The sequence below is a fragment of the Ranitomeya imitator genome, chromosome 2 (genome assembly GCF_032444005.1).
Source record: "Ranitomeya imitator isolate aRanImi1 chromosome 2, aRanImi1.pri, whole genome shotgun sequence".
Taxonomy (NCBI): domain Eukaryota; kingdom Metazoa; phylum Chordata; class Amphibia; order Anura; family Dendrobatidae; genus Ranitomeya; species Ranitomeya imitator.
The window spans coordinates 373304447-373331634 of record NC_091283.1 but is presented as its reverse complement, the minus strand read 5'-3'; the positions used below and the strand labels follow the sequence as shown (position 1 = coordinate 373331634).

At 45.4% G+C, this 27188-nt stretch overlaps 1 protein-coding gene across 1 annotated transcript in view; it reads left to right on the top strand.

Annotated features, from left to right (window-relative positions):
• Nucleotides 1–27188, top strand: part of LOC138666608 (oocyte zinc finger protein XlCOF8.4-like) — a 147041-nt gene that overhangs the window by 92420 nt on the left and 27433 nt on the right. Inside the window, exon 6 of the mRNA XM_069754805.1 lies at nt 7952–8654. Within this exon, the coding sequence (XP_069610906.1) occupies nt 7952–8654 (703 nt within the window). The remainder of the gene's footprint in view (nt 1–7951; nt 8655–27188) is intronic.

Below are 27188 nucleotides of genomic sequence, written 5' to 3'. Positions count from 1 at the left end.
ATTCTGTTGCCGAGTCGAGGGACAATTTGTTTTCAAGATTTGGCCACGTACGATTCCATATTATATGAGAGACCTGATGCACTTGTGTAGATATGTCAGTGGCGTCACTATTGAGTATTCTCACATTGAAAAAATCAAGTGTTCTGCAATAAAGAAACTGACCTGGGAAACGCTAGGTGTATTACTGCCAAAAGGAATGGGAATTATTCCATAACAGTGTGTGCTTCCAGTTATTAATGCAGAAATATGGTAATTATACACACTAGTAATGTAAGACAGCACTTAAGACCAGCAGGGGGCAATGTCCTTCAATATTTGATCTGAGCGCTGACCCCCTTTATAAGAGCCAAGTCACTGAATCAGACAGAATAATTGCACAGGACGGTGATAGTAGGGCAGCACTCAAATCCACCAGGGGGCATCATCATCCAGGATTGAGTTCATGTGTTAATCTTTAGTGTCAAAAAGAAGGCACTAATAGAAGAATGATTGTATAGCACCTCTATCTTTTCCTCCATGACCTGGCTCCTCCAGCCTGTGGGCTTACATAGAGGAACACAGCCTGCGTAGTCCAGCCCCACCGCTCTCCAGATCCTAGAGGCCATGCTGTCAGCCGCATCGGCCCGCCGACCTGCACTCACCACCTCCTGCCTCCTCTGTCACTCGGGTACGTGCTCCTTTATTCCAGTCACCACCGCCGCCGCTCTAAACTCCTCTGATAGCCGGTATCCGGTATCCTCTTCTGCCCTATACCTTGTAGCCCAGGGGGATGGTATGGTGTGTTCCAATGCGGCTTCCCACTGCCGCCTCCATCTGTAGCCGCCTGCTTCTCAGCGCTGCCTGCGCCTGGTGCCTCCGGAATCCACGGAGAGCTGGACCCGATGCTGGGGATTCTTGCCTGGGCCTTATCCCCGCTGCCTGTTGAATTTGGCGGTGTGATGGCAGTGGATTTTGATCTGCCTTCGGGGAGCTTGATTAAAATGCAGCCATCTTATAGCTACGCCTCCCGGAAGTCATTGAGTCTCCATATTCTGAGAGCCATACCTTGTACACATTTCCGTCATACAATTGTGTGTTCTCTATGGGGGAAATAAAGAAAACCAATAAAAATATAATACTACCCATCATTTTCAACACTACAACAAGAGTTTTCGTTTTAGCTTAGTTTGTGATCACGTGCGGGGCTGTGCATGTGACACTGCACACATCTGTAGTACACCTGACCTGTCTGCAATTCGCTCGACACCACACAATATTGCCTTCCTTTTCTGCACTTAGTTTGGCATTGTACTAGCAATTATCTCTGCAAATCTACCATAGTTTTTTTGAATATATCAATCTTCCATATAAATAAAGAATGGAAATATGAAGAGATCCCACAAATAATGTCAATTAAAATATAACTTTTATTACATCTTATTAAAACAGTTTAAAAAGCAACAATACCGTATAGTGGAAGCCGAACGGCATAAACCATAACCAAATATAAACCAGTAAAATGAACTAGCAACAATCATATATATTAATGAAAAGGTCTTAAAAGGAGTCCACATAATGCAACCATAATGGTGTATCAAGACATTTTTCCATGCAAACCGTAATCTTAGTGCATGAGCAATGTAAACACCGATCTACTCAACCATGGAGAGGGTAATATGGATAATCCCTATTGTAAGCCAATAAAGATGACAATAGCCAGCCCAAAAATTTGTATAAAGTGCTTACCGCATCACACGTGTGTACCTGTTCAGCCTCCACTCACCACGACGTACGTTTCGCGACCTGCTTCTTCCGGGAGGCCGAACGGGTACACACGTGTGATGCGGTAAGCACTTTATACAAATTTTTGGGCTGGCTATTGTCATCTTTATTGGCTTACAATAGGGATTATCCATATTACCCTCTCCATGGTTGAGTAGATCGGTGTTTACATTGCTCATGCACTAAGATTACGGTTTGCATGGAAAAATGTCTTGATACACCATTATGGTTGCATTATGTGGACTCCTTTTCAGACCTTTTCATTAATATATATGATTGTTGCTAGTTCATTTTACTGGTTTGTATTTGGTTATGGTTTATTCCGTTCGGCTTCCACTATACGGTATTGTTGCTTTTTAAACTGTTTTAATAAGATGTAATAAAAGTTATATTTTAATTGACATTATTTGTGGGATCTCTTCATATTTCCATTCTTTATTTATTTATATGGAAGATTGATATATTCTATGACTAGAAGTGCCCTTTTGTGTACATGGGACATCCTTTTGGTGTAATTCATAGTTTTTTTGAGTAATTCAAAAATATAAAAAGATACTAAAAAAAATACTGCTAGACTAGTCCTAGCATTTAAACACCACAGACATCACCATTAAATCTAGTTTAGTCTGTGTGAGAAATTGTGCGCTGATTTACTGCTGTCCCATCTGTGCATCGCCACCCACTACCGCTAGATGTTACTGTCCTTTTTGGCACGTGTTTTTTGGCTAATATTATGTGAATATTTATCATTATTTTGTAAGGGGGGAGGGTGAATTGGGATATAAATAAAATACAATAAATTAAAATAAAATTTCTATTTGCAAATTGATGAACATTTAACTGGCAACAAGGAAATCGCTCGTACATAGTTTGGTCTTTTCTGTGATAATCTACGAAGCAAATCATGGACTATAAGGAAACAAGACAGAAGAAGATTTGACGCCTTCGAAATGTGCTAGAGAAGGATGTTATCAATATCATTGATAACAAGAACAAAGAATTCAATTTTGGAACAAATCAAACCAGACGTCACTTGAAGTAAGGATCACCAATCTACGACTTACCTACTTTAGACACATCATATGAAGAAAGCAATCACTGGAGAAGGACATCATGATCGGAAGACTAGAAGGAACAAGGCGAAGAGGAAGACCAGCAACCCGATATCTTGATATATTCAGTGAAATTGTAGATATCAGCGGAGAAGGCACTGGTGGACCCATCTAGGCTTGTGGAGCACCCCCAAGGGCGGCGGGGTACTCAGTACCAGGCCCTTTGGTTCTCAAGGGGGGTGTCACAGTGGCTGACCCGGTCCGTGGCCCTCGGGAGGTCTGTTGTAAACAAGGGCGAAAGGTCTTTTAAAGGGATAATGTTCGTGATGCCACCTGTGGTATTCGGTCAGGGTGACCGACGCTGCTTAGGAGTCTGCTGGGGTGATGTTATGGTAGCTAGATGGTATACCTTCCCACAGGTGAAGTGTGTCCCCAGGGCTTCCCAGAGTGTAGATGGTGGATGGTGAGAGGCGCAGTGAAGAACGAGGACACAAGGTTGCAGTCTCTTTACCTTTTACTGAAGGCTTCAGCATCCACAGTCCAGAGCACCAGATCACAGGGCAGGCAGAGTCCGGCCGGTCTGAAGGCAAATCCAGAGTCCCCCTATCCAGGTGGAAATCAGTAGTCTTTCTCTAGCGCCTGGATGTTGTAGTACCTTACTGCTGAGCTTCTCATAAGGTCCTCACAACTGTTGGTGGTGTTCTAGATGTTATGTCTTTCTCTCTGTCCCCCAGATGGATAGGAACAACCCGTATGACTGTTGGCCTGAGGCTTTTTACAGGAGCTCTAGGATACCCTTGCCTCCACAGTTGCCACCGTGCCTCCTGGGTAAAGGTCGGGCAACTAATATGGAATTAGCTGTCCTGCCGGTCTCTGGAGCCAGGCTTGGAGACGATGACTCCCTCGGTGTTCCGGCTACCGGATCCTGCGCCTCAGAAGGAGGCAGCCTTATACAGGGCAGAACTACTTCTGGTTTTCCTCTCCTTTTGCTATGACTTTGTTTCTCACACTCTGCAGCGCAATTCTCCTTCAATGTCTCTATCTTAAGATGCTGCCGCTTCGGTAGGCAGTCGCAGCTCCGTGTCCTTCTATCTAGGCCTCTGACAGGATCCCACCCCTGTCAAGGACCCTCTACCTGAGTGGAGCTCAGATAGCAGCTCCCTGGGTGAAACCCAATCAGCTTCTGACTAACTTCCTATCCAGACCACCAGTTTTACCTAATTGTGAAAAGTGCCCTACTAAACAGGAGCATAGCTCCCCCTGGTGGACTGGAGTGTGAAGTGTGTTGTGTGGTTTGTGATACCTGGCAAAGAGATCTCCTTTATTACCTTCAGACATAACATCACTCCCCCTGGTGGAAGAATGACATTACTGCAACGACCAGGACCCTGGAGCGCTGCACTTACACAAGATCAATCTTCATACTGAGCATTCATCCAGCAAGTTGTCACGGCCCCGAGACCAAGCCATGGCCCTGAGACCAAGCCAAAAGCCATTAGCCCCTTCACAACCAGAGGTATTTTTGTTTTTTGCTCCACTTCTTCTCATAGCATTAATTTTTTTTATTTTTAGGTCCAATTGGCCATGTGAGAGCTTCTTTTTTGCTGGACAAGTTGTACTTTTAACACCATTGGTTTTAACCATAACATTTTGGTGTAGATACAATTTTCTGATCCAGGAAAAAGAAGCAAAAAAGAAATGCACTTACCCGTGATCTGTAGTCACAATTTTATTTGGACATTTTTCGAACTATGCAGGGAGGGATGTGAAACAGAACGGACAACGGCCGTTTCGTGCCTCAGCACTTCAACGGGTCCTACACACTGGCCGAGAGCGGAGCGGAAATAAATCATTACTTTCAGAGCTCAAAGCTCCTCCTCCCACTCTCTGTCAGCGAGGTAAGGCAAAACACCTGTTATCAGAATGTGAAACAAAGGGCAACACACTAATGTGAATTAAAATCAAAATTAAAAACACGATAAATACAAAAGACATTAATACATTGTATACATTTCTTTCTTATCACCTTCTCTTTAGGCACATTTTAACAATTTTTAAAGAAAGACTGCCATATCCATTCGTTCGTTGAGACCTAGAGGTCCCAATGCATCTGCGCGCATAATCCATCTCCCTTCCCTTTGTAAGAGCAGGCGCTGCAGATTACCCCCTTGCCGCGATGCATATACTTTCTCTAAACCCGCAAATCTTAATAATTGTGTGTTTCCTTCATGGTATTCTTTTACATGGTTTATGAAACGCGACACTCCTTTTCCTGTTCTAACGGAATTGAAATGTTCACGAATTCTGACAAAAAGAGGTCGGATTGTCTTCCCTATATAATAGAACCCACAGGGGCAGAGGATCGTATACACAACGTATGTAGTTCTACAGGAAATATAATCTCGGACTGTATGTTGTATGGGGCCAATTTTAATCCCAGTACCTGTAAGATGGTAAACACATAGGTTACAATGCCCACATTTAAAATTTCCCTTTGGGATACTATCTGTAAGCCAATTATCTTTATTTGAGGAAAATCTGTTCTGTACTATACAATCTCTTATATTTTTGCTGCGACGGCAGGCAAAGAGGGGTCCCCTTTCTACCATCCCTTTTAAATCAGGGTCCTGACCTAGGATCTGCCAATTCTTACGGATTGTTGACCTTATACAAGTATCCATAGGACCATATTCATAACAGAAGACAAATCGTTTTTCTTTTTTCCTAGATACATTTATCGGGGTCTTATTTAAATCGGTATTTTTTGCCTTATCTAAAGCCCTATCTAGGACTAATTGCGGATACCCTCTTTTTAGAAATCTTTGATAAAGCTCTCCTGATTGTTTTTGAAATCCCTCCGGATTACTATTAATTCTTTTAACACGTAAAAATTGGCTAAAGGGTAAAGCTTGTTTTGTATACTGAGGGTGGGCACTATTATAATGCAGTAAGGCGTTTGTGGATGACGGTTTACGATGGACCTCTGTGTGGATTTTACCTTCCAAAACTATTAATCTAACATCCAAAAATACTAACTCTTCAATTCCAAATTGGTAAGTGAAACTCATATTCATAGTATTTGATGTTTCTAAATATTCAATAAATTGTATAAAGATTTCTTGTTGTCCCTCCCATACTAAGAAGATGTCGTCCACAAATCTTACAAGGAATTTTATGTGCTTAAGGAATGGATTTTTTATAGAGTAGATATAATCTTCTTCCAATTTGGCTAAAAATAAATTAGCTAGGGTGCATGCTACTGGAGTACCCATTGCTACACCCTCAATCTGTTTATACCAATTGTTGTCAAATTGGAATGCATTATGTCCAAGCACAAGGGATAAACCCTCACAAATAAATTCAATGGTACCTGTGTCTGTCGGAGTATTCTTTAAAATGGACCCAATGGTATCTATTCCCATTTTTTGAGGAATTCTAGTATAGAGGCTTTCTATGTCAATTGACGCTAAACAAAAACCTTCTTGCCATGTGAAATTTTTAAGAGCCCTCAAAAAATCACCAGTGTCTTTGACATAAGATGGTATGTCACATAGTAAGGGGCGTAGTAACCAGTCTAAATAAGCAGACAGTGGTTCAGTGAGAGACACTACTCCTGACACTATGGGACGGCCAGGCGGCTGTGTTAAAGATTTATGAACCTTCGGGATATGATACCAATGAGGCTTCCTTGGATAATCAGGTAGTAATTTATTAGCCTGTTTTTCAGAAAAACTTTTTTTTCCACATTCCGTCTAAGAAACGAACGCAATGTGTTTTTATATTTAGATGTGGGGTCTCCCTTTAGTTTTTCATACGTGTCGACATTCGACAACTGTCTCAAGGCTTCATGTTCGTAATAATTTTTAGTTAGTAACACCACATTACCCCCTTTGTCTGCAGAGCGTATTATAGTGTCCGACCAACCCTTTATCTCTTTTAAAGCCCGTAATTCCTCAGATGACAGATTACGTGGGAGTGTTTTATATATGAGGGCTTCTATGTCTTTTAAAACTTGTGCTTCAAAGACATCTACGAGGTTACCAGGGGATATCTGCGGCATATATGTAGATTTAACCCCTCCTGTAAATGGGATACTAGATGAATCTTTTCGGACCATGGTAGAGACATCAGGGTCCGTGATACTCAGAAGTAGTAGCGCATCATCCCGTGTCATATCATCCTCCTCCCCCACCATAAACCCTAAGGGTCCTATCTGGCATGGTGTTTCACCAGGAAATTTATCTACTGGAACTATTTTCGATGTAGAAGCCTTTTTGGATGAATTAAATGATTTAAAGAGATGGATTTTTCTAGTGGCCTTAAATAGGTCAATCTTAAAGTCAACTAGATTAAATTCAGATGGTAAACAAAAGTTCAGACCCTTGGACAGTAAGGAATAATGTCTTTCTTCTAGTACATGATCCGACAGGTTGACAATCGTGTTCTTCTCCACTATATTGGTCTCCAAGAGACCTGCTTTTATCGTGTTTTTAATTTTGATTTTAATTCACATTAGTGTGTTGCCCTTTGTTTCACATTCTGATAACAGGTGTTTTGCCTTACCTCGCTGACAGAGAGTGGGAGGAGGAGCTTTGAGCTCTGAAAGTAATGATTTATTTCCGCTCCGCTCTCGGCCAGTGTGTAGGACCCGTTGAAGTGCTGAGGCACGAAACGGCCGTTGTCCGTTCTGTTTCACATCCCTCCCTGCATAGTTCGAAAAATGTCCAAATAAAATTGTGACTACAGATCACGGGTAAGTGCATTTCTTTTTTGCTTCTTTTTCCTGGACTTTCGTATTGCACTGATTGTATTGCACCCCGTGGATCATATAAAGGATTTTTGCGGTTTCCTCCTGAACAAGGATTGTCATTTATATAGGGTCTGACTATAACAGCAGTGCGGGTTAATATTTTCTTCATTTTGTTTGGCATATTGTGTTTGCTTTTTTCTTACCACGAGCACGCTGTTGTTGGACTTCTAAACTTACACCCGTAGCAGCAGTGATTATTCACCAGCTGCGTTTGTTCTAACATGGAGTCAGAAACCGTTCCTTTGTCACATGGACTTTTAGCAGGGAGGGAAAATGTTGATTCATATTTTTCCGAATGTGAACTACATGAAGATATTTTATCTCTCAGTACAAAGACTTTGGAATACAAACTTTTCTCTATTGCTGAACGAGAGGTTAATCTTTTTTGGACTAATAACTCATTGAAATCTTATGCTGATTGTGGACGTGTTCCACGAGGTCTGAGAGTTGTAAAAGAAATGTCCCAATTTAAGGATAACGAATCTTTTGTAAAAGAATGGGAGCAAATCCTCCTTCGTTGTTCTCAAGACTTGTTACAGCTTGTATTGAAGCAAAACATTGCCAATTATGAATTAGTCCAAACTGAATTGCACAAAACTAAAGAAGAACTTAAAGCAAGACTATCGGAACCCCAATGGGCCAACATGGATAAGAAACTTGACACTAAATTAATAACCCTGCAAAATGATATTAAACAAAAAAAACGGGACAAGTTTATACGTGACAAAAATGATTTTGAAACTGGTAAAATATTCACATGGAATAAAGGAAATCAGCTTGGTAATTCTCGTAAACAACCACATAAAAGATACTATCAGAAAAAAAGTCCTACATGGAAAAATCGTAATTATAAAAATAAAAAAGATTATCTAACTACAGATTCCGATTCTAGTGCCACAGAAGAATCGAGTGGGGCACTTAAACCTTCTTCTTCTTGGCAAAGAAAAGACATCATGCCATCCCCTTTAGACGAAGGACGCGTCGAGGGGGTAGAAGGAATAATAGAAGGAAACCAACGGAAAAGAAAGCAGGTCTCTTGGAGACCAATATAGTGGAGAAGAACACGATTGTCAACCTGTCGGATCATGTACTAGAAGAAAGACATTATTCCTTACTGTCCAAGGGTCTGAACTTTTGTTTACCATCTGAATTTAATCTAGTTGACTTTAAGATTGACCTATTTAAGGCCACTAGAAAAATCCATCTCTTTAAATCATTTAATTCATCCAAAAAGGCTTCTACATCGAAAATAGTTCCAGTAGATAAATTTCCTGGTGAAACACCATGCCAGATAGGACCCTTAGGGTTTATGGTGGGGGAGGAGGATGATATGACACGGGATGATGCGCTACTACTTCTGAGTATCACGGACCCTGATGTCTCTACCATGGTCCGAAAAGATTCATTTAGTATCCCATTTACAGGAGGGGTTAAATCTACATATATGCCGCAGATATCCCCTGGTAACCTCGTAGATGTCTTTGAAGCACAAGTTTTAAAAGACATAGAAGCCCTCATATATAAAACACTCCCACGTAATCTGTCATCTGAGGAATTACGGGCTTTAAAAGAGATAAAGGGTTGGTCGGACACTATAATACGCTCTGCAGACAAAGGGGGTAATGTGGTGTTACTAACTAAAAATTATTACGAACATGAAGCCTTGAGACAGTTGTCGAATGTCGACACGTATGAAAAACTAAAGGGAGACCCCACATCTAAATATAAAAACACATTGCGTTCGTTTCTTAGACGGAATGTGGAAAAAAAAGTTTTTTCTGAAAAACAGGCTAATAAATTACTACCTGATTATCCAAGGAAGCCTCATTGGTATCATATCCCGAAGGTTCATAAATCTTTAACACAGCCGCCTGGCCGTCCCATAGTGTCAGGAGTAGGGTCTCTCACTGAACCACTGTCTGCTTATTTAGACTGGTTACTACGCCCCTTACTATGTGACATACCATCTTATGTCAAAGACACTGGTGATTTTTTGAGGGCTCTTAAAAATTTCACATGGCAAGAAGGTTTTTGTTTAGCGTCAATTGACATAGAAAGCCTCTATACTAGAATTCCTCAAAAAATGGGAATAGATACCATTGGGTCCATTTTAAAGAATACTCCGACAGACACAGGTACCATTGAATTTATTTGTGAGGGTTTATCCCTTGTGCTTGGACATAATGCATTCCAATTTGACAACAATTGGTATAAACAGATTGAGGGTGTAGCAATGGGTACTCCAGTAGCATGCACCCTAGCTAATTTATTTTTAGCCAAATTGGAAGAAGATTACATCTACTCTATAAAAAATCCATTCCTTAAGCACATAAAATTCCTTGTAAGATTTGTGGACGACATCTTCTTAGTATGGGAGGGACAACAAGAAATCTTTATACAATTTATTGAATATTTAGAAACATCAAATACTATGAATATGAGTTTCACTTACCAATTTGGAATTGAAGAGTTAGTATTTTTGGATGTTAGATTAATAGTTTTGGAAGGTAAAATCCACACAGAGGTCCATCGTAAACCGTCATCCACAAACGCCTTACTGCATTATAATAGTGCCCACCCTCAGTATACAAAACAAGCTTTACCCTTTAGCCAATTTTTACGTGTTAAAAGAATTAATAGTAATCCGGAGGGATTTCAAAAACAATCAGGAGAGCTTTATCAAAGATTTCTAAAAAGAGGGTATCCGCAATTAGTCCTAGATAGGGCTTTAGATAAGGCAAAAAATACCGATTTAAATAAGACCCCGATAAATGTATCTAGGAAAAAAGAAAAACGATTTGTCTTCTGTTATGAATATGGTCCTATGGATACTTGTATAAGGTCAACAATCCGTAAGAATTGGCAGATCCTAGGTCAGGACCCTGATTTAAAAGGGATGGTAGAAAGGGGACCCCTCTTTGCCTGCCGTCGCAGCAAAAATATAAGAGATTGTATAGTACAGAACAGATTTTCCTCAAATAAAGATAATTGGCTTACAGATAGTATCCCAAAGGGAAATTTTAAATGTGGGCATTGTAACCTATGTGTTTACCATCTTACAGGTACTGGGATTAAAATTGGCCCCATACAACATACAGTCCGAGATTATATTTCCTGTAGAACTACATACGTTGTGTATACGATCCTCTGCCCCTGTGGGTTCTATTATATAGGGAAGACAATCCGACCTCTTTTTGTCAGAATTCGTGAACATTTCAATTCCGTTAGAACAGGAAAAGGAGTGTCGCGTTTCATAAACCATGTAAAAGAATACCATGAAGGAAACACACAATTATTAAGATTTGCGGGTTTAGAGAAAGTATATGCATCGCGGCAAGGGGGTAATCTGCAGCGCCTGCTCTTACAAAGGGAAGGGAGATGGATTATGCGCGCAGATGCATTGGAACCTCTAGGTCTCAACGAACGAATGGATATGGCAGTCTTTCTTTAAAAATTGTTAAAATGTGCCTAAAGAGAAGGTGATAAGAAAGAAATGTATACAATGTATTAATGTCTTTTGTATTTATCGTGTTTTTAATTTTGATTTTAATTCACATTAGTGTGTTGCCCTTTGTTTCACATTCTGATAACAGGTGTTTTGCCTTACCTCGCTGACAGAGAGTGGGAGGAGGAGCTTTGAGCTCTGAAAGTAATGATTTATTTCCGCTCCGCTCTCGGCCAGTGTGTAGGACCCGTTGAAGTGCTGAGGCACGAAACGGCCGTTGTCCGTTCTGTTTCACATCTCTCCCTGCATAGTTCGAAAAATGTCCAAATAAAATTGTGACTACAGATCACGGGTAAGTGCATTTCTTTTTTGCTTCTTTTTCCTGGACTTTCGTATTGCACTGATTGTATTGCACCCCGTGGATCATATAAAGGATTTTTGCGGTTTCCTCCTGAACAAGGATTGTCATTTATATAGGGTCTGACTATAACAGCAGTGCGGGTTAATATTTTCTTCATTTTGTTTGACAATTTTCTGATCGCCCGTTATTGCATTTTATTGCAATGTAGTGGTGAGCAAAAAAACTTAATTCTGACGTTTTGAATTTTTTTTCGTTAAGCCATTTAGCGATTGGGTTAATTCTTTTTTATATTGATAGATCGGGCAATTCTAAATGTGATGATACCAAACGTGTATATCTGATGGTTATTTTTGTTTTATTTTGAATTGGGCGAAAGGAGGGTGATTTGAACTTTTATATATGTTATTAAATATTTTTAAAACCCTTTTTTTTTTTTTGCATGCTTCAATTGACTCCATGGGTGACTAGAAGCTGCAGTACTCTGATCGCCTCTATTACACACAGGCGATGATCAGATCATTCACTGAAAAGACACAAGAGTGCCTGCATCCTCCACTGCGCCACCACTGACTGGCTTAATATGCTCTATGACATATTTGATTGCGGTGACACGCCTTACCTGGTTTTCCCATGATGCTTATTTGAAAAGGCGACTATATGAAAAAGGCCATTAATTTTTATGGGGGCTGCCTTATACTACATGCTCTGCCTATAGCTGTGCTGCCTTATACTACATGCTCTGCCTATAATTGTGCTGCCTTATACTACAGGGTCTGCCTATGGGGGTGCTGTCTTATACTAACAGGGTCTGTCTATGGGGTGCTGCCTTATACTACAGGGTCTGCCTATGGGGGTGCTGTCTTATACTACAGGGTCTGCCTATAGGGGTGCTGCCTTATACTACATGGTCTGCCTATAATGGTGCTGCCTTATACTACAGGGTCTGCCTATGGGGGTGCTGTCTTATACTAACAGGGTCTGTCTAACTGTCTATAGGGTGCTGCCTTATACTACAGGGTCTGGCTATGGGGTGCTGCCTTATACTACAGGGTCTGCCTATGGGGGTGCTGTCTTATACAACAGGGTCTGCCTATGGGGTTGTTGCCTTATACTACAGGGTCTGCCTGTTGGGTGCTGCCTTATACTACAGGGTCTGCCTATAGGGGCGCTGCCTTATACTACAGGGTCTGCCTATGGAGGTGCTGTCTTATACTACAGGGTCTGCCTATGGGGGTGCTGTCTTATACTACAGGGTCTGCCTATGGGGGTGCTGTCTTATACTACAGGGTCTGCTTATGGGGGTGCTGCCTTATACTACTGGGTCTGCTTATGGGGGTGATGCCTAATACTACAGAGCCTGCCTATGGGGGTCCTGCCTTATATTACAGGGTCTGCCTATGGGGGTGCAGCCTTATACTACAGTGTCTGCCTATGGGGGTGCTGCTTTATACTACAGGGTCTGTCAATGGGGTGCTGCCTTATACTACAGAATCTGCCTATGGGTGCTGCCTTGTGCTATAGAGTCTGCCTAAGGGTGCTGCCTTGTGCTATAGTGTCTGCCTATGGGTGCTGCCTTGTGCTATAGAGTCTGCCTATGGGGGTGCATTATACAATATAGAGTTTTCCTATGGGGGACGCCTTGTGCTATAGAGTCTGCCTAGGGGGGTGCATTATATAATATAGAGTAGGCCTATAGAGAGTTCATTATACTATATGTAGGCTTATGGGGAGTGCATTATACTATATGGATGCTTATGGGGAGTGCATTATACTACATTTAGGACGATCTGGTGCATTGTACTATATGGAGGCTATCTAGGGGGGCATCATACAGTGTGAAAATTACAGTGAGGGGGCCATCCTACAGTGTGGGGATTACAGTGTTGGAGCCATCAAACAGTTTGGGGGCTACTAAGGGGTCAGTATACTGTGTGTGTGGTACTATACATTGAGGAGGCATCATGTTACGTATAAGAGAGCATGATACTGTGTATAGGGGAGCTGTACAGGGGGAGATTCGGGACATTATTAGATGTAAAGTGGGCACTTATTGTTATAGGGGAACTCAGGTTGCTGTGACTATCAAAGAGGCACACAGGGAATTATTACTTTCTAGGGGGGCAAAATATGGGCACTGTTTTCTGGGGCACTTGCACCCGGCATTACTATATTACAGAGGGTTGCTTTAGAATTTAGAAGGCTCATAGTGACACACAGCAGGTGCAGTAATAGGGACACATACCGCAGTAGTGGCTCAGTATTGGGATATCGGCAGCATGAGGCGTTTGTGCAGGTTAGGAATAGATGGTGATGGGGCTGGAATGTAAGAAGTGAAACATGTCTTTGTTGTATTCTCTGCAGCCGAGTCCTGGGTGGAAGAAATTGTCATGTCGGTCTGCGCCAGATGGAAAAGACGGGAAAAATTAACGATTCCATCAGAAAGAACGTCAGCAGTAAGTCATTATCTGTAACTGTGCTGTAATCTCTTATATGTTCTGTAGGACTGGTATTAACCACTGACCATATGGCGGTAATATCCATGTTGGTCTTTATATAGAGATTATCTTCAGTAACAGCGTGGTCATCTGCTGAGGTTCTCCTCCACTATTAGGGAGCATTACCCAGTTGTAATCAAGGTTACATGGCTAGGGGCCCACTCAGAAGCTTCGCCCACCCTGAACCAAAACCTTAGCTTCGCCTCTGATTGATAATCAACCCGGCTTGGATTGGCACTGTTGGGCCCCTGTGCAGAAATGGGCAAAAAAAAAACTGGTATAAAGCATTTCATGGTTCTCATTAATAAAATAGATGATTAATTACCAAACAGGATCAGACAGGCTGACCAAGTAATGTTGAGGGAGGATCTAAAGTGATCCTTCACGGTTAACTCAGTGATTTCCAAATTAATCTACAGGGCGTTGCCGGCAACTGAAAATGACCAGACGGAGATGTGTGTCTCTGAGGGGATCGAGCAGATCTCTAGCCCCCGTTTATTGTGTATCACTTTTCATAATCATAGAAATTATACTTCAACCAATCAGCATAAGAACACGCTCAGACCGGCAGGATTGCAGGTCTGACAGATATTACATGCACGGTTGAGTGCTGTCAGGACTGTAGAAATACCGAGAGCCCAGTAGAATTTTTGTACCAGGGCTAGGGCCTGTTTTTCCCTCGATGTGTGGGCCCATGTGCCCACGTGGCAATAGCAGGGTACATCCGCTTAGGGAGACACACAAGTTGGTCCTTTTTCCATAGACCATTGCCATACATGCTCCATCAGCCTTCCACTGCTTCACTTCTTCCTTTGGGGACATTCTCTGCATCGTCATTAAGCAGTCTCGCGGGGTCCGGCAGAAAACCTCAGTTCTGGCGCAGATCATCAGGTTCCTGTAGAGTCAGTGTTTCTTATAACTGTTTACGCTGAGAGCGTGTGGTCACCATAGCTGGTATGGTCGGTTCAATAGGTAGGAGAGCAGCATATCCGCAAAGGCATTACCAACAGTCTGTGGACTGTTCCTAGGACCGTGCGCCTTAATTTTGATAATGGCCACCTGAGTAGGTAATCTAATTGAGTCCATGAGGGTTTTAACAGCTTCAGCATTCTTCACTGGAGTCCCGGCAGTAGTAATAAACCCTTGATTGGCCCATAGGGCTCCGAAATCATGAGCAATACCAAATGCAAACTGTGAGTCCGTGTATATATTAGCCCACCTGTCTTTGGCCAGAACACATGCAGTAGACAGAGCCTGAAGTTCTGCTTCTTGTGCTGACTGTGAGGGAGGGAGTGCAGCTCCGTGCACTACAGTGTCTTCCGTAGTAACAGCGTATCTGGTGTGGAATCTGCCAAAATCATCAGCATATCTTGAACAATCTTTCAGGGCATTGTAGAGAGGTTGCATTATGCGGGATGCGTCCGGTATCCACTGACGACAATAAGTACATAGTCCAAGAAAACACTGGAGTTCAGTCTCATCTTTCGAAAAAGGAAGGGAACTGACGGCTATTTTTCTTTCTTTTGTGAGGTGTCTGACACCCTGAAGGAGACAGTGACCCAAAAATGTCACTTGACCAAGGCAGAACTGAAACTTCGAGGCCGAAACCCGACAGTTCAGATCTGCCAGATACTTGAGGAGGCTTGTTATGACCTGGTGGTTAGGACAATAATGGACCTGGTGGTTAAGAGCACACGGAAAGACCTGATAGTTACAATAATACAGGACAAGCTCAGGGACGTGGGAACTCTGCTGACCGCAATCCCTAATCCTATCACACACACTAGAAATAGCCGTGGATTGCTCCTAACGCTCCCTATGCAACTCGTCACAGCCTAAGGAACTAGCTAGCCCTAAAGATAGAAAAATAAAGCCTACCTTGCCTCAGAGAAATTCCCCAAAGGAAAAGGCAGCCCCCCACATATAATGACTGTGAGTAAAGATGAAAATCACAAACACAGAGATGAAATAGATTTAGCAAAGAGAGGCCCGACTTACTGAACAGACAGAGGATAGGAAAGGTAACTTTGCGGTCAGCACAAAACTACAAAAAAAACCACGCAGAGGCGCAAAAAGACCCTCCGCACCGACTCACGGTGCGGAGGCGCCCCTCTGCATCCCAGAGCTTCCAGCAAGCAAGACAAAATCAAAATAGCAAGCTGGACAGAAAAATAGCAAACAAGAGAAAAACAAGCAGGAACTTAGTGTTAGGACTGGCGGAACGCACCAAGACAGATGATAAAGGTGCGTTCGCAGTCCGGGGTCCACCGTGCAGGTGAGAACCTACTGCTAGCAATTTGCAGACAATATGGCGGTACACTAAAGTATACACGCGTGGGTTAAACCTCACCCAGCGTGAAGAAAGCGAACCTGTTAATTCACAGGACCGCAGTACCGCACTAGTGCGCGAGCAAGTGGTCAGCGGACTTAACCCCAGAAGGGATTGGAGCCCGATTAGACCCTTGCTGGCGTAACACCGCAACTGGGTGTGTAGAGAACCTTAAGAAATATATGTGCACAAGAGTGCGAGCGATGCCGCACTAACGGACGCCACTAACCACCCAGACTCGGGTATGGAAAGCGCAAGGCAGGCGCACGGCGCCGTACTGGCAGGCACAGCTACAGGACGCTGAGATGTGTGTTTAGTGCTGTAGGCTAAGTCGGGCGCTAGATAGCAGCCATACACCTTCCGCGAACAGACATTCAATAGGGTAGGGGTTTCCAAGGACGACTTGCACTCACAACATACACACATAAGCAATTGTTAGACAATACTAGCGCATGGCCGTGCGGTCATGCGCAGTTTATATAGCAGCAGCCCAGGAAGAGGCCACAGCACCTTTGCCCTTCCAGGGCCTGCAAAGAGGACCAATGGAATGTGCTGCAGAGCCTGAGCACATGACCCTCGATCTCCAACGGGAGACCTTATGCTGGGCATGCTCAGTACGTGCAGACAAGGACTTAGTCCCAGGGAAGTCCGCTCGCTGCTGACCAGCATTGACTTTAATGGCAGAGACTGGAGAAGCAGCAGTAACTCTCAGAACAGAGTGAGGATGAGCAAGACGCTGGGACCGACGTCTTTGCTGAGCAGACTCCACTGCGGCTGGACAAGAATGGGAGACCGCAGCGGAGGCGGCTCGAGATTCCCCCTGTGCAGAAGCGGGAACTCGACCCCTAACATTACCCCCCCTCCTAGGGCCCCCCCCTCCTTGGGCCTCGCTACGTTCGAAGGCAGCAATGAGCTGCGGAGCCCGAATGTGCTCAGCAGGCTCCCAGGATCTATCCTCAGGGCCGTAACCCCTCCAGTCCACTAAATAAAAATTTTTGCCACGAACCACCTTGTACCCCAAGATCGCGTTCACCTCGTAATCGTCCGTAGACGAACCTGACGTCCCAGTAGATGACTCAGAAAACCGGGACATGTAGACGGGCTTAAGGAGGGACACGTGAAAGGTGTCGGTGATACCCAGGCGTGGAGGAAGGGCCAGACGGTAAACCACAGGATTAACCTGTTCGAGGACCTTAAAAGGACCTAAGTAGCGAGGTGCAAACTTGGTGGACTCAACTCGCAGCCTGATGTTACGGGCGGAGAGCCACACTAAGTCGCCAGGAGCAAAGGTTGGAGCGGGGCGCCGATGTGCATCGGCGGAGGACCTCATTCTCTCCTTGGAAGCCTGAATAGCATCCTGAGTGCGATCCCAAATGTCCCGTGCCTCCACAGCCCAGTCTGCCACCCTGGAATCGGCGGAAGACACGGGCATGGGCACAGGTACCCTCGGATGCTGACCATAGTTAAGGAGGAATGGAGTCTGTCCAGTTGAATCAGCGACAGCATTGTTAAGAGCAAACTCCGCCCACGGTAGCAAAGATGCCCAGTCATCCTGCTTAGCAGAAACAAAATGTCGCAGATATGTGACCAGGGTCTGGTTGGCTCTCTCTACCAACCCATTCGTCTCGGGATGATAAGCCGAAGAGAGATTCAACTCGATACTGAGAAGACGACAAAGCTCTCTCCAGAACCGAGACGCAAACTGGGGACCTCGGTCACTGACAATTTTGTCTGGCATACCGTGAAGACGAAAGATGTGTTTGACAAACAACGCTGCCAAGGCCCGTGCAGAAGGTAACCGGGGAAGTGGCACCAAATGCACCATTTTAGAAAAATGGTCGGTGATTACCCAAATAATGGTACAGCCACGAGACTTGGGCAAACCCACAACAAAATCCATCCCGACCATCTCCCAGGGCCTGTCTGCCACCGGCAGAGGGTATAACAAACCAGCTGGCCGTTGTCGGGAAGACTTATTCTTGGCACAAGAGACACATGCCCGAACGTAGTCTCCGACGTCACGAACCATATGTGGCCACCAGTACGTCCTCGCCAGTAGCTCAGAGGTCCTTTTAGCCCCAAAGTGTCCACCCACTCTGGACGAATGAGCCCAAGAGAGAACCTCCGGACGCAAATTGATGGGAACAAAAGTCTTGCCCGGGGGCACAGACTCTAGCGAAACCGGAGCTACAGTTCTCAGACTCTCCGAAGGGACAATGAGCCGAGGCTCGTCCTCCTCCTCCTCAGCTGACACGAAGGAGCGAGAGAGAGCGTCGGCACGAATGTTCTTCTCCCCGGCGAGATAATGTAGGGTAAAGTGGAACCGGGAGAAAAACAAGGACCATCTGGCCTGACGAGAATTCAGCCGCTGGGCTGTTTGTAAATAGACCAAATTCTTGTGATCCGTGAAAACCTGGAATGGGAATCGGGCACCCTCCAAGAGATGTCTCCACTCTGAAAAGGCCAACTTCATTGCCAACAACTCTCTATCCCCGATGGAGTAATTTCTCTCCGCTGGTGTGAAGGTCTTTGAGAAAAAGAAGCATGGATGCTTCCGACCCTGAGCATCCTTTTGATAGAGGACTGCTCCAGCACCAACGGATGAGGCATCCACTTCCAAAAGGAATGGCTTACCCACATCGGGGCGATGTAAGATAGGAGCGCTGGCAAAATGGGTCTTTATAGAAGAGAAGGCCTTGGAGACCCCTTCGGACCACAATTTGGGATTCGCTCCCTTCTTGGTGAGGGATACCAAGGGAGCTACCAAAGTTGAAAAGTGGGGAATGAACTGGCGATAGTAATTTATGAACCCCATAAAGCGCTGCACCGCTTTAAGAGAATGGGGTTCCTGCCAGTCCATCACTGCTTGTAGTTTGGCAGGATCCATAGCCAATCCCTGGGCCGAGACAATATAGCCCAGGAAAGGCAAGGACTCCTGTTCAAACACACACTTCTCCAACTTTGCATACAAGGAATTTGCCCGTAAGAGTTCGAAGACTCTGCCAACATCTCTCCGGTGGGAGTCAATATCTGGAGAAAAGATGAGAATATCATCCAGATAGACTACGACCGAGGTAGAAAGCATATCCCGGAAGATATCGTTGACGAAGTCCTGAAAAACGGCTGGGGCATTACAGAGCCCGAAAGGCATCACCAGGTACTCATAGTGCCCATCCCTGGTATTGAAAGCCGTCTTCCACTCGTCCCCCTCACGGATACGAATCAGATTGTAGGCACCCCGCAGATCTAACTTGGTGAATATTTTAGCTCCCCTTAACCTGTCAAAGAGCTCCGATATCAGGGGCAACGGGTATTTATTCTTAATAGTGATTGCATTGAGACCCCTGTAATCGATGCAAGGACGTAACTCTCCGTTCTTCTTCTACACGAAGAAGAATCCCGCCCCTGCCGGAGACACTGACTTCCTTATAAATCCTCTTGCTAAATTCTCCTGAATGTATTGAGACATAGCCTCCGTCTCAGGGAGAGAGAGGGGATATACCCTTCCCCTAGGAGGTTCAGCTCCCGGCAAGAGGTCGATAGGACAGTCGTAAGGGCGATGGGGCGGTAGAGTCTCAGCAGCCTTTTTAGAGAACACGTCTGCATAACACCAATAATACCTGGGAAGCGACGAGAGATCTGCGGGTACCTGGGTAGTAGAGACCTGTACACACTCACTCACACATCTGCCCAAACATGACTTACTCCAGCCCAATATTTTCCCTGAGGACCACTCAATATGTGGCGAGTGGAAACGGAGCCAGGGTATTCCCAGCAAAATCTCATCCATTCCCTCAGGAAGGACAAGAAGGGAAATAATCTCCTGGTGGGAAGGAGACATGGACAGCGATAACGGGACTGTCTGGTGCGTGATTTGCAGTGGGAGTGTCGCCCCATTCACAACTCTAACCGTTATAGGTTTGGCGAGCATGACCAGTGGTATAGCATGACATGTAGCAAAAGCAGAGGACATGAAACTTCCCTCTGCTCCTGAATCCACACAAAGCTCGACTGTAAGAGTGGAGGAGCCTAACAGGATTGTCCCTTTAAAGGACAGTTTGGAGGAGAATGCTGCTGTGTCTAGTGAACCTCCCCCAATGGCCACTAGGCGCGATCGTTTCCCGACCGCCGCGGACATTTATTGGCGTAATGTCCATGTTGTCGACAGTTATTACAAACTACGGGTACTCGAGCGGCTAGAGATTTAGGTCCCGCTCGAGAAACCTCCATGGCCTCATGAGAATCTGACGCCAAGACAGGAGATTCCAGAGGTCTGGCGAAAGTTGGAGCCAGCCGAAACCTCTGCCTACACTGGGTCCGCTCCAACCTCCGCTCGTGAAAACGGAGGTCGATGCGGGTAGACACGGAAATAAGTTCCTCCAGTGTGGCCGGTATCTCCCTAGTGGCCAAGGCGTCTTTCACGTGGTCTGCCAGTCCCCTCCAGAACACCGGAATAAGAACTTTGTCTGGCCACTCTAACTCTGAAGCTAGAGTCCGGAACTGAATGGCAAACTGGCTGACCACGGAGGTACCCTGTGTAATGGACAACAATTGGAGTGCGGTGTCGTGGGTAACCCGAGGCCCTAAAAAGACCTGCTTCAGAGTGTCCAAGAAGAGAGGAGCACTCTGTACCACACGATCATCTCGCTCCCAGAGTGGCGTTGCCCACTCCAACGCCCTGCCCGACAAGAGAGATAGGATAAATCCCACTCTCGCCCGCTCCGTAGGAAAACGTGACGCCAGGAGCTCAAGATGTATAGAGCACTGACTCACGAATCCATGACAATGTTTGCTGTCGCCAGCAAACTTGTCAGGTAGTGGGAGACGGGATAAAGTCGGAGCAGGGGTGGCAGTGGACAAACTGGCTGCGGCTACACTTGCAGCCTGCACAGCTACAGCAGTGACATCCACAGCTGAGGTTGTACGCTCAAGAGCCGCCAACCTTCCCTCCAGCTGCTGGATGTACCGCTGTAAACGCTGGTCGTCCGCCATTTTTACTAGCCAGACCCTGGCGCTAGTATTCTGTTAGGACTGGCGGAACGCACCAAGACAGATGATAAAGGTGCGTTCGCAGTCCGGGGTCCACCGTGCAGGTGAGAACCTACTGCTAGCAATTTGCAGACAATATGGCGGTACACTAAAGTATACACGCGTGGGTTAAACCTCACCCAGCGTGAAGAAAGCGAACCTGTTAATTCACAGGACCGCAGTACCGCACTAGTGCGCGAGCAAGTAATCAGCGGACTTAACCCCAGAAGGGATTGGAGCCCGATTAGACCCTTGCTGGCGTAACACCGCAACTGGGTGTGTAGAGAACCTTAAGAAATATATGTGCACAAGAGTGCGAGCGATGCCGCACTAACGGACGCCACTAACCACCCAGACTCGGGTATGGAAAGCGCAAGGCAGGCGCACGGCGCCGTACTGGCAGGCACAGCTACAGGACGCTGAGATGTGTGTTTAGTGCTGTAGGCTAAGTCGGGCGCTAGATAGCAGCCATACACCTTCCGCGAACAGACATTCAATAGGGTAGGGGTTTCCAAGGACGACTTGCACTCACAACATACACACATAAGCAATTGTAAGACAATACTAGCGCATGGCCGTGCGGTCATGCGCAGTTTATATAGCAGCAGCCCAGGAAGAGGCCACAGCACCTTTGCCCTTCCAGGGCCTGCAAAGAGGACCAATGGAATGTGCTGCAGAGCCTGAGCACATGACCCTCGATCTCCAACGGGAGACCTTATGCTGGGCATGCTCAGTACGTGCAGACAAGGACTTAGTCCCAGGGAAGTCCGCTCGCTGCTGACCAGCATTGACTTTAATGGCAGAGACTGGAGAAGCAGCAGTAACTCTCAGAACAGAGTGAGGATGAGCAAGACGCTGGGACCGACGTCTTTGCTAAGCAGACTCCACTGCGGCTGGACAAGAATGGGAGACCGCAGCGGAGGCGGCTCGAGATTCCCCCTGTGCAGAAGCGGGAACTCGACCCCTAACACTTAGCTTCTGCTGGAGAATACAGGTCACCAGAACGATCCAGGAGCGGACTAGACCAATACTAGAACATTGACAGGTGGCATGGAGCAATGATCTAAGTGGAGTTAAATAGAGCAGCCAGCTAACGAATTAACCTCGTCACCTGTGGAAGGAAACTCAGAAGCCGCAGCCCCACTCACAACCACCAGATGAAGCCCATGGACAGAACCAGCCGAAGTACCATTCATGACCACAGGAGGGAACTCAACAACAGAATTCACAACAGTACCCCCCCTTGAGGAGGGGTCACCGAACCCTCACCAGAGCCCCCAGGCCGATCAGGATGAGCCAAATGAAAGGCACGAACCAGATCGGCAGCATGAACATCAGAGGCAAAAACCCAGGAATTATCTTCCTGACCATAACCCTTCCACTTGACCAGGTACTGGAGTTTCCGTCTCGAAATACGAGAATCCAAAATCTTCTCCACCACATACTCTGTTGTGAATTCTGTGGCTGAGTTCACTTCTGTGGTCACAAGTGGTATTGCAGTCTCTGGGCTTCCTCCCTCAGGTGTTTTGGTGAGCTCGTTGGCTGCCTTGCTATTTAGCTCCACCTGAGTCTGTCTTCCTTGCTCCTTGTCAATGTTCCAGTGTTGGATCTGAGCTACTGCATCTTTCCTTGGGCCTGCTGCTCTGCTAGATAAGTGCTTCTAGTTTGTTTTCTGTTTTTTTCTGTCCAGCTTGCTATTGTCTTTTGCTGGAAGCTCTGAGAAGCAGAGGGGTGCACCGCCGTGCTGTTAGTTCAGCACGGTGGGTCTTTTTGCCCCTTTGCGTGGTTTTCGTTTTAGGGTTTTTTGTAGACTGCATAGTTCTCTTTGCTATCCTCGCTCTGTCTAGAATATCGGGCCTCACTTTGCTGAATCTATTTCATTCCTACGTTTGTCTTTTCATCTTGCTAACAGTCATTATATGTGGGGGGCTGCCTATTCCTTTGGGGTATTTCTCTGAGGTAAGTCAGGCTTGTATTTCTATCTTCAGGCTAGTCAGCTCCTCAGGCAGTGCCGAGTTGCATAGGTAGTTGTTAGGCGCAATCCACTGCTGCTTATAGTTGTGTGAGGATAGATCAGGTACTGCAGTCTACAGAGATTCCACGTCTCAGAGCTCGTCCTATTGTTTTTGGTTATTGCCAGATCTCTGTATGTGCGCTGATTACTGCACGCTGTGTTGCCTGATTGCCAGCCATAACAGTACAAGGAGCCACACCAATGATTCCCAATAGAGGGAAAAAAGAAATCCTGACATCATTTTTTTTTCTTAGCTCTGTCTTCAGTCTTTTTTTTCCCCTAGACATTAGAGTGCTTCAGGACACAGCTGTGGACATGGATATTCAGGCTCTGTGCTCCTCAATGGATAATCTCGTTGTAAATGTACAAAAGATTCAAGATACTATTGATCAGAAATCGATGCTAGAACCAAGAATTCCGATTCCTGATTTGTTTTTTGGTGACAGAACTAAGTTCCTGAGCTTCAGAAATAATTGTAAGCTATTTTTGGCCTTGAAACCTCATTCTTCTGGTAATCCTATTCAACAGGTTTTGATTATTATTTCTTTTTTGCGCGGCGACCCACAGGACTGGGCGTTTTCTCTTGCACCAGGAGATTCTGCATTGAGTAATGTTGATGCATTTTTCCTGGCGCTCGGATTGCTTTACGATGAGCCTAATTCAGTGGATCAGGCTGAGAAAAATCTGCTGGCTTTATGCCAGGGTCAGGATGATGTAGAAGTATATTGTCAGAAATTTAGGAAATGGTCAGTACTCACTCTGTGGAATGAATCTGCACTAGCGGCTTTGTTCAGAAAGGGTCTCTCTGAAGCTCTTAAGGATGTAATGGTGGGATTTCCTATGCCTGCTGGTTTGAATGAGTCTATGTCCTTGGCCATTCAGATCGGTCGTCGCTTGCGCGAGCGTAAATCTGTGCACCATCTTGCGGTACTGCCTGAGAGTAAACCTGAGCCTATGCAGTGCGACAGGACTATGACTAAAGTAGAACGGCAAGAACACAGACGTCTGAACAGACTGTGTTTCTATTGTGGTGATTCTACTCATGCTATTTCTAATTGTCCTAAATGCACTAGGCGGTTCGATAGCTCTGCCGTTATTGGTACTGTACAGTCCAAATTCCTTTTGTCCATTACCTTAATGTGCTCTTTGTCATCGTATTCTGTCATGGCGTTTGTGGATTCAGGCGCTGCCCTGAATCTGATGGATTTGGATTATGCTAAATGTTGTGGATTTTTCTTGGAGCCTTTGCGGTGTCCTATTCCGTTGAGAGGAATTGATGCTACACCTTTGGCCAAGAATAAGCCTCAGTACTGGGCCCAGCTGACCATGTGCATGGCTCCTGCACATCAGGAAGTTATTCGCTTTCTGGTACTGCATAATTTGCATGATGTGGTCGTGTTGGGGTTGCCATGGCTACAAACCCATAATCCAGTATTGGATTGGAACTCTATGTCGGTAACCAGCTGGGGTTGTCAGGGAGTACATGGTGATATTCCATTTTTGTCTATTTCGTCATCCATTCCTTCTGACATCCCAGAGTTCTTGTCGGACTTTCAGGATGTATTTGAAGAGTCCAAGTCTGATGCCCTACCTCCGCATAGGAATTGTGATTGTGCTATCGATTTGATTCCTGGTAGTAAATTCCCTAAGGGTCGTTTATTTAATTTGTCCGTACCTGAACACACCGCTATGCGCAGTTATGTGAAGGAGTCCCTGGAGAAGGGACATATTCGCCCATCGTCGTCACCATTGGGAGCAGGGTTCTTTTTTGTAGCCAAGAAGGATGGTTCGCTAAGACCGTGTATTGATTACCGCCTTCTTAATAAGATCACTGTTAAGTTTCAGTATCCCTTGCCATTGATTTCTGACTTGTTTGCTCGGATTAAGGGGGCTAGTTGGTTTACTAAGATTGATCTTCGTGGTGCGTATAATCTGGTGAGAATCAGGCAGGGAGATGAATGGAAAACGGCATTTAATACGCCCGAGGGTCATTTTGAGTATCTGGTGATGCCGTTCGGACTTGCCAATGCTCCATCTGTTTTTCAGTCTTTTATGCATGACATTTTCCGTGAGTATCTGGATAAATTCTTGATTGTTTACTTGGATGACATTTTGATCTTCTCAGATGATTGGGAGTCTCATGTGAAGCAAGTCAGAATGGTTTTCCAGGTACTGCGTGCTAATTCCTTGTTCGTGAAGGGATCAAAGTGTCTCTTCGGTGTGCAGAAAGTTTCATTTTTGGGGTTCATCTTTTCCCCTTCTACTATCGAGATGGATCCGGTTAAGGTTCAGGCCATCCAGGATTGGACTCAGCCGACATCTCTAAAAAGTCTGCAGAAATTCCTGGGCTTTGCTAATTTTTATCGTCGCTTCATCTGTAATTTTTCTAGCATTGCCAGACCATTGACCGATTTGACCAAGAAGGGTGCTGATTTGGTTAATTGGTCTTCTGCTGCCGTGGAAGCTTTTCAGGAGTTGAAGCATCGTTTTTGCTGTGCCCCTGTGTTGTGTCAACCTGATGTTTCTCTTCCGTTCCAGGTCGAGGTTGATGCTTCTGAGATTGGTGCAGGGGCGGTTTTGTCACAGAGAGGTTCTGGTTGCTCAGTGTTCAAACCATGTGCTTTCTTTTCCAGGAAATTTTCTGCTGCTGAGCGTAATTATGATGTGGGCAACCGAGAGTTGCTGGCCATGAAGTGGGCATTCGAGGAGTGGCGTCATTGGCTTGAGGGTGCTAAGCATCGCGTGGTGGTATTGACTGATCATAAGAACTTGACTTATCTCGAGTCTGCCAAGCGCTTGAATCCTAGACAGGCCCGTTGGTCGTTATTTTTTGCTCGTTTTGATTTTGTGATTTCATACCTTCCGGGCTCTAAAAATGTGAAGGCGGATGCTCTGTCTAGGAGTTTTGTGCCCGACTCTCCGGGGTTATCTGAGCCGGCGAGTATCCTCAAGGAAGGAGTCATTGTGTCTGCCATCTCCCCTGATTTGCGGAGAGTGTTGCAGAAATTTCAGGCTAATAAACCTGATCGTTGTCCGGCCGAGAAACTGTTCGTCCCTGATAGGTGGACTAGTAAAGTTATCTCTGAACTTCATTGTTCGGTGCTGGCCGGTCATCCAGGAATCTTTGGTACCAGGGAGTTGGTTGCTAGATCCTTCTGGTGGCCATCTCTGTCACGGGATGTGCGTGCTTTTGTGCAGTCCTGTGGAATTTGTGCTAGGGCTAAGCCCTGCTGTTCACGTGCCAGTGGGTTGCTTTTGCCCTTGCCGGTCCCGAAGAGGCCTTGGACACATATTTCGATGGATTTCATTTCTGACCTTCCCGTTTCTCAAAAAATGTCGGTCATTTGGGTGGTCTGTGATCGCTTTTCTAAAATGGTCCATCTGGTGCCCTTGGTTAAATTGCCTTCCTCCTCTGATTTGGTGCCTTTGTTCTTCCAGCATGTGGTTCGTTTACATGGCATTCCTGAGAATATTGTTTCTGACAGAGGTTCCCAGTTTGTCTCGAGGTTCTGGCGAGCCTTTTGTGGTAGGATGGGCATTGACCTATCTTTCTCCTCGGCCTTCCATCCTCAGACTAATGGCCAGACCGAACGAACCAATCAGACCTTGGAAACATATCTGAGATGTTTTGTTTCCGCTGACCAGGATGATTGGGTGTCATTTTTGCCGTTGGCTGAGTTCGCCCTTAATAATCGGGCCAGCTCGGCTACCTTGGTCTCTCCATTTTTCTGCAATTCTGGGTTCCATCCTCGTTTCTCTTCAGGACAGGTTGAGTCTTCGGACTGTCCTGGTGTGGATTCTGTGGTGGACAGGTTGCAGCAGATCTGGACTCAGGTAGTGGACAATTTGACCTTGTCCCAGGAGAAGGCTCAGCTTTTCGCTAATCGCAGACG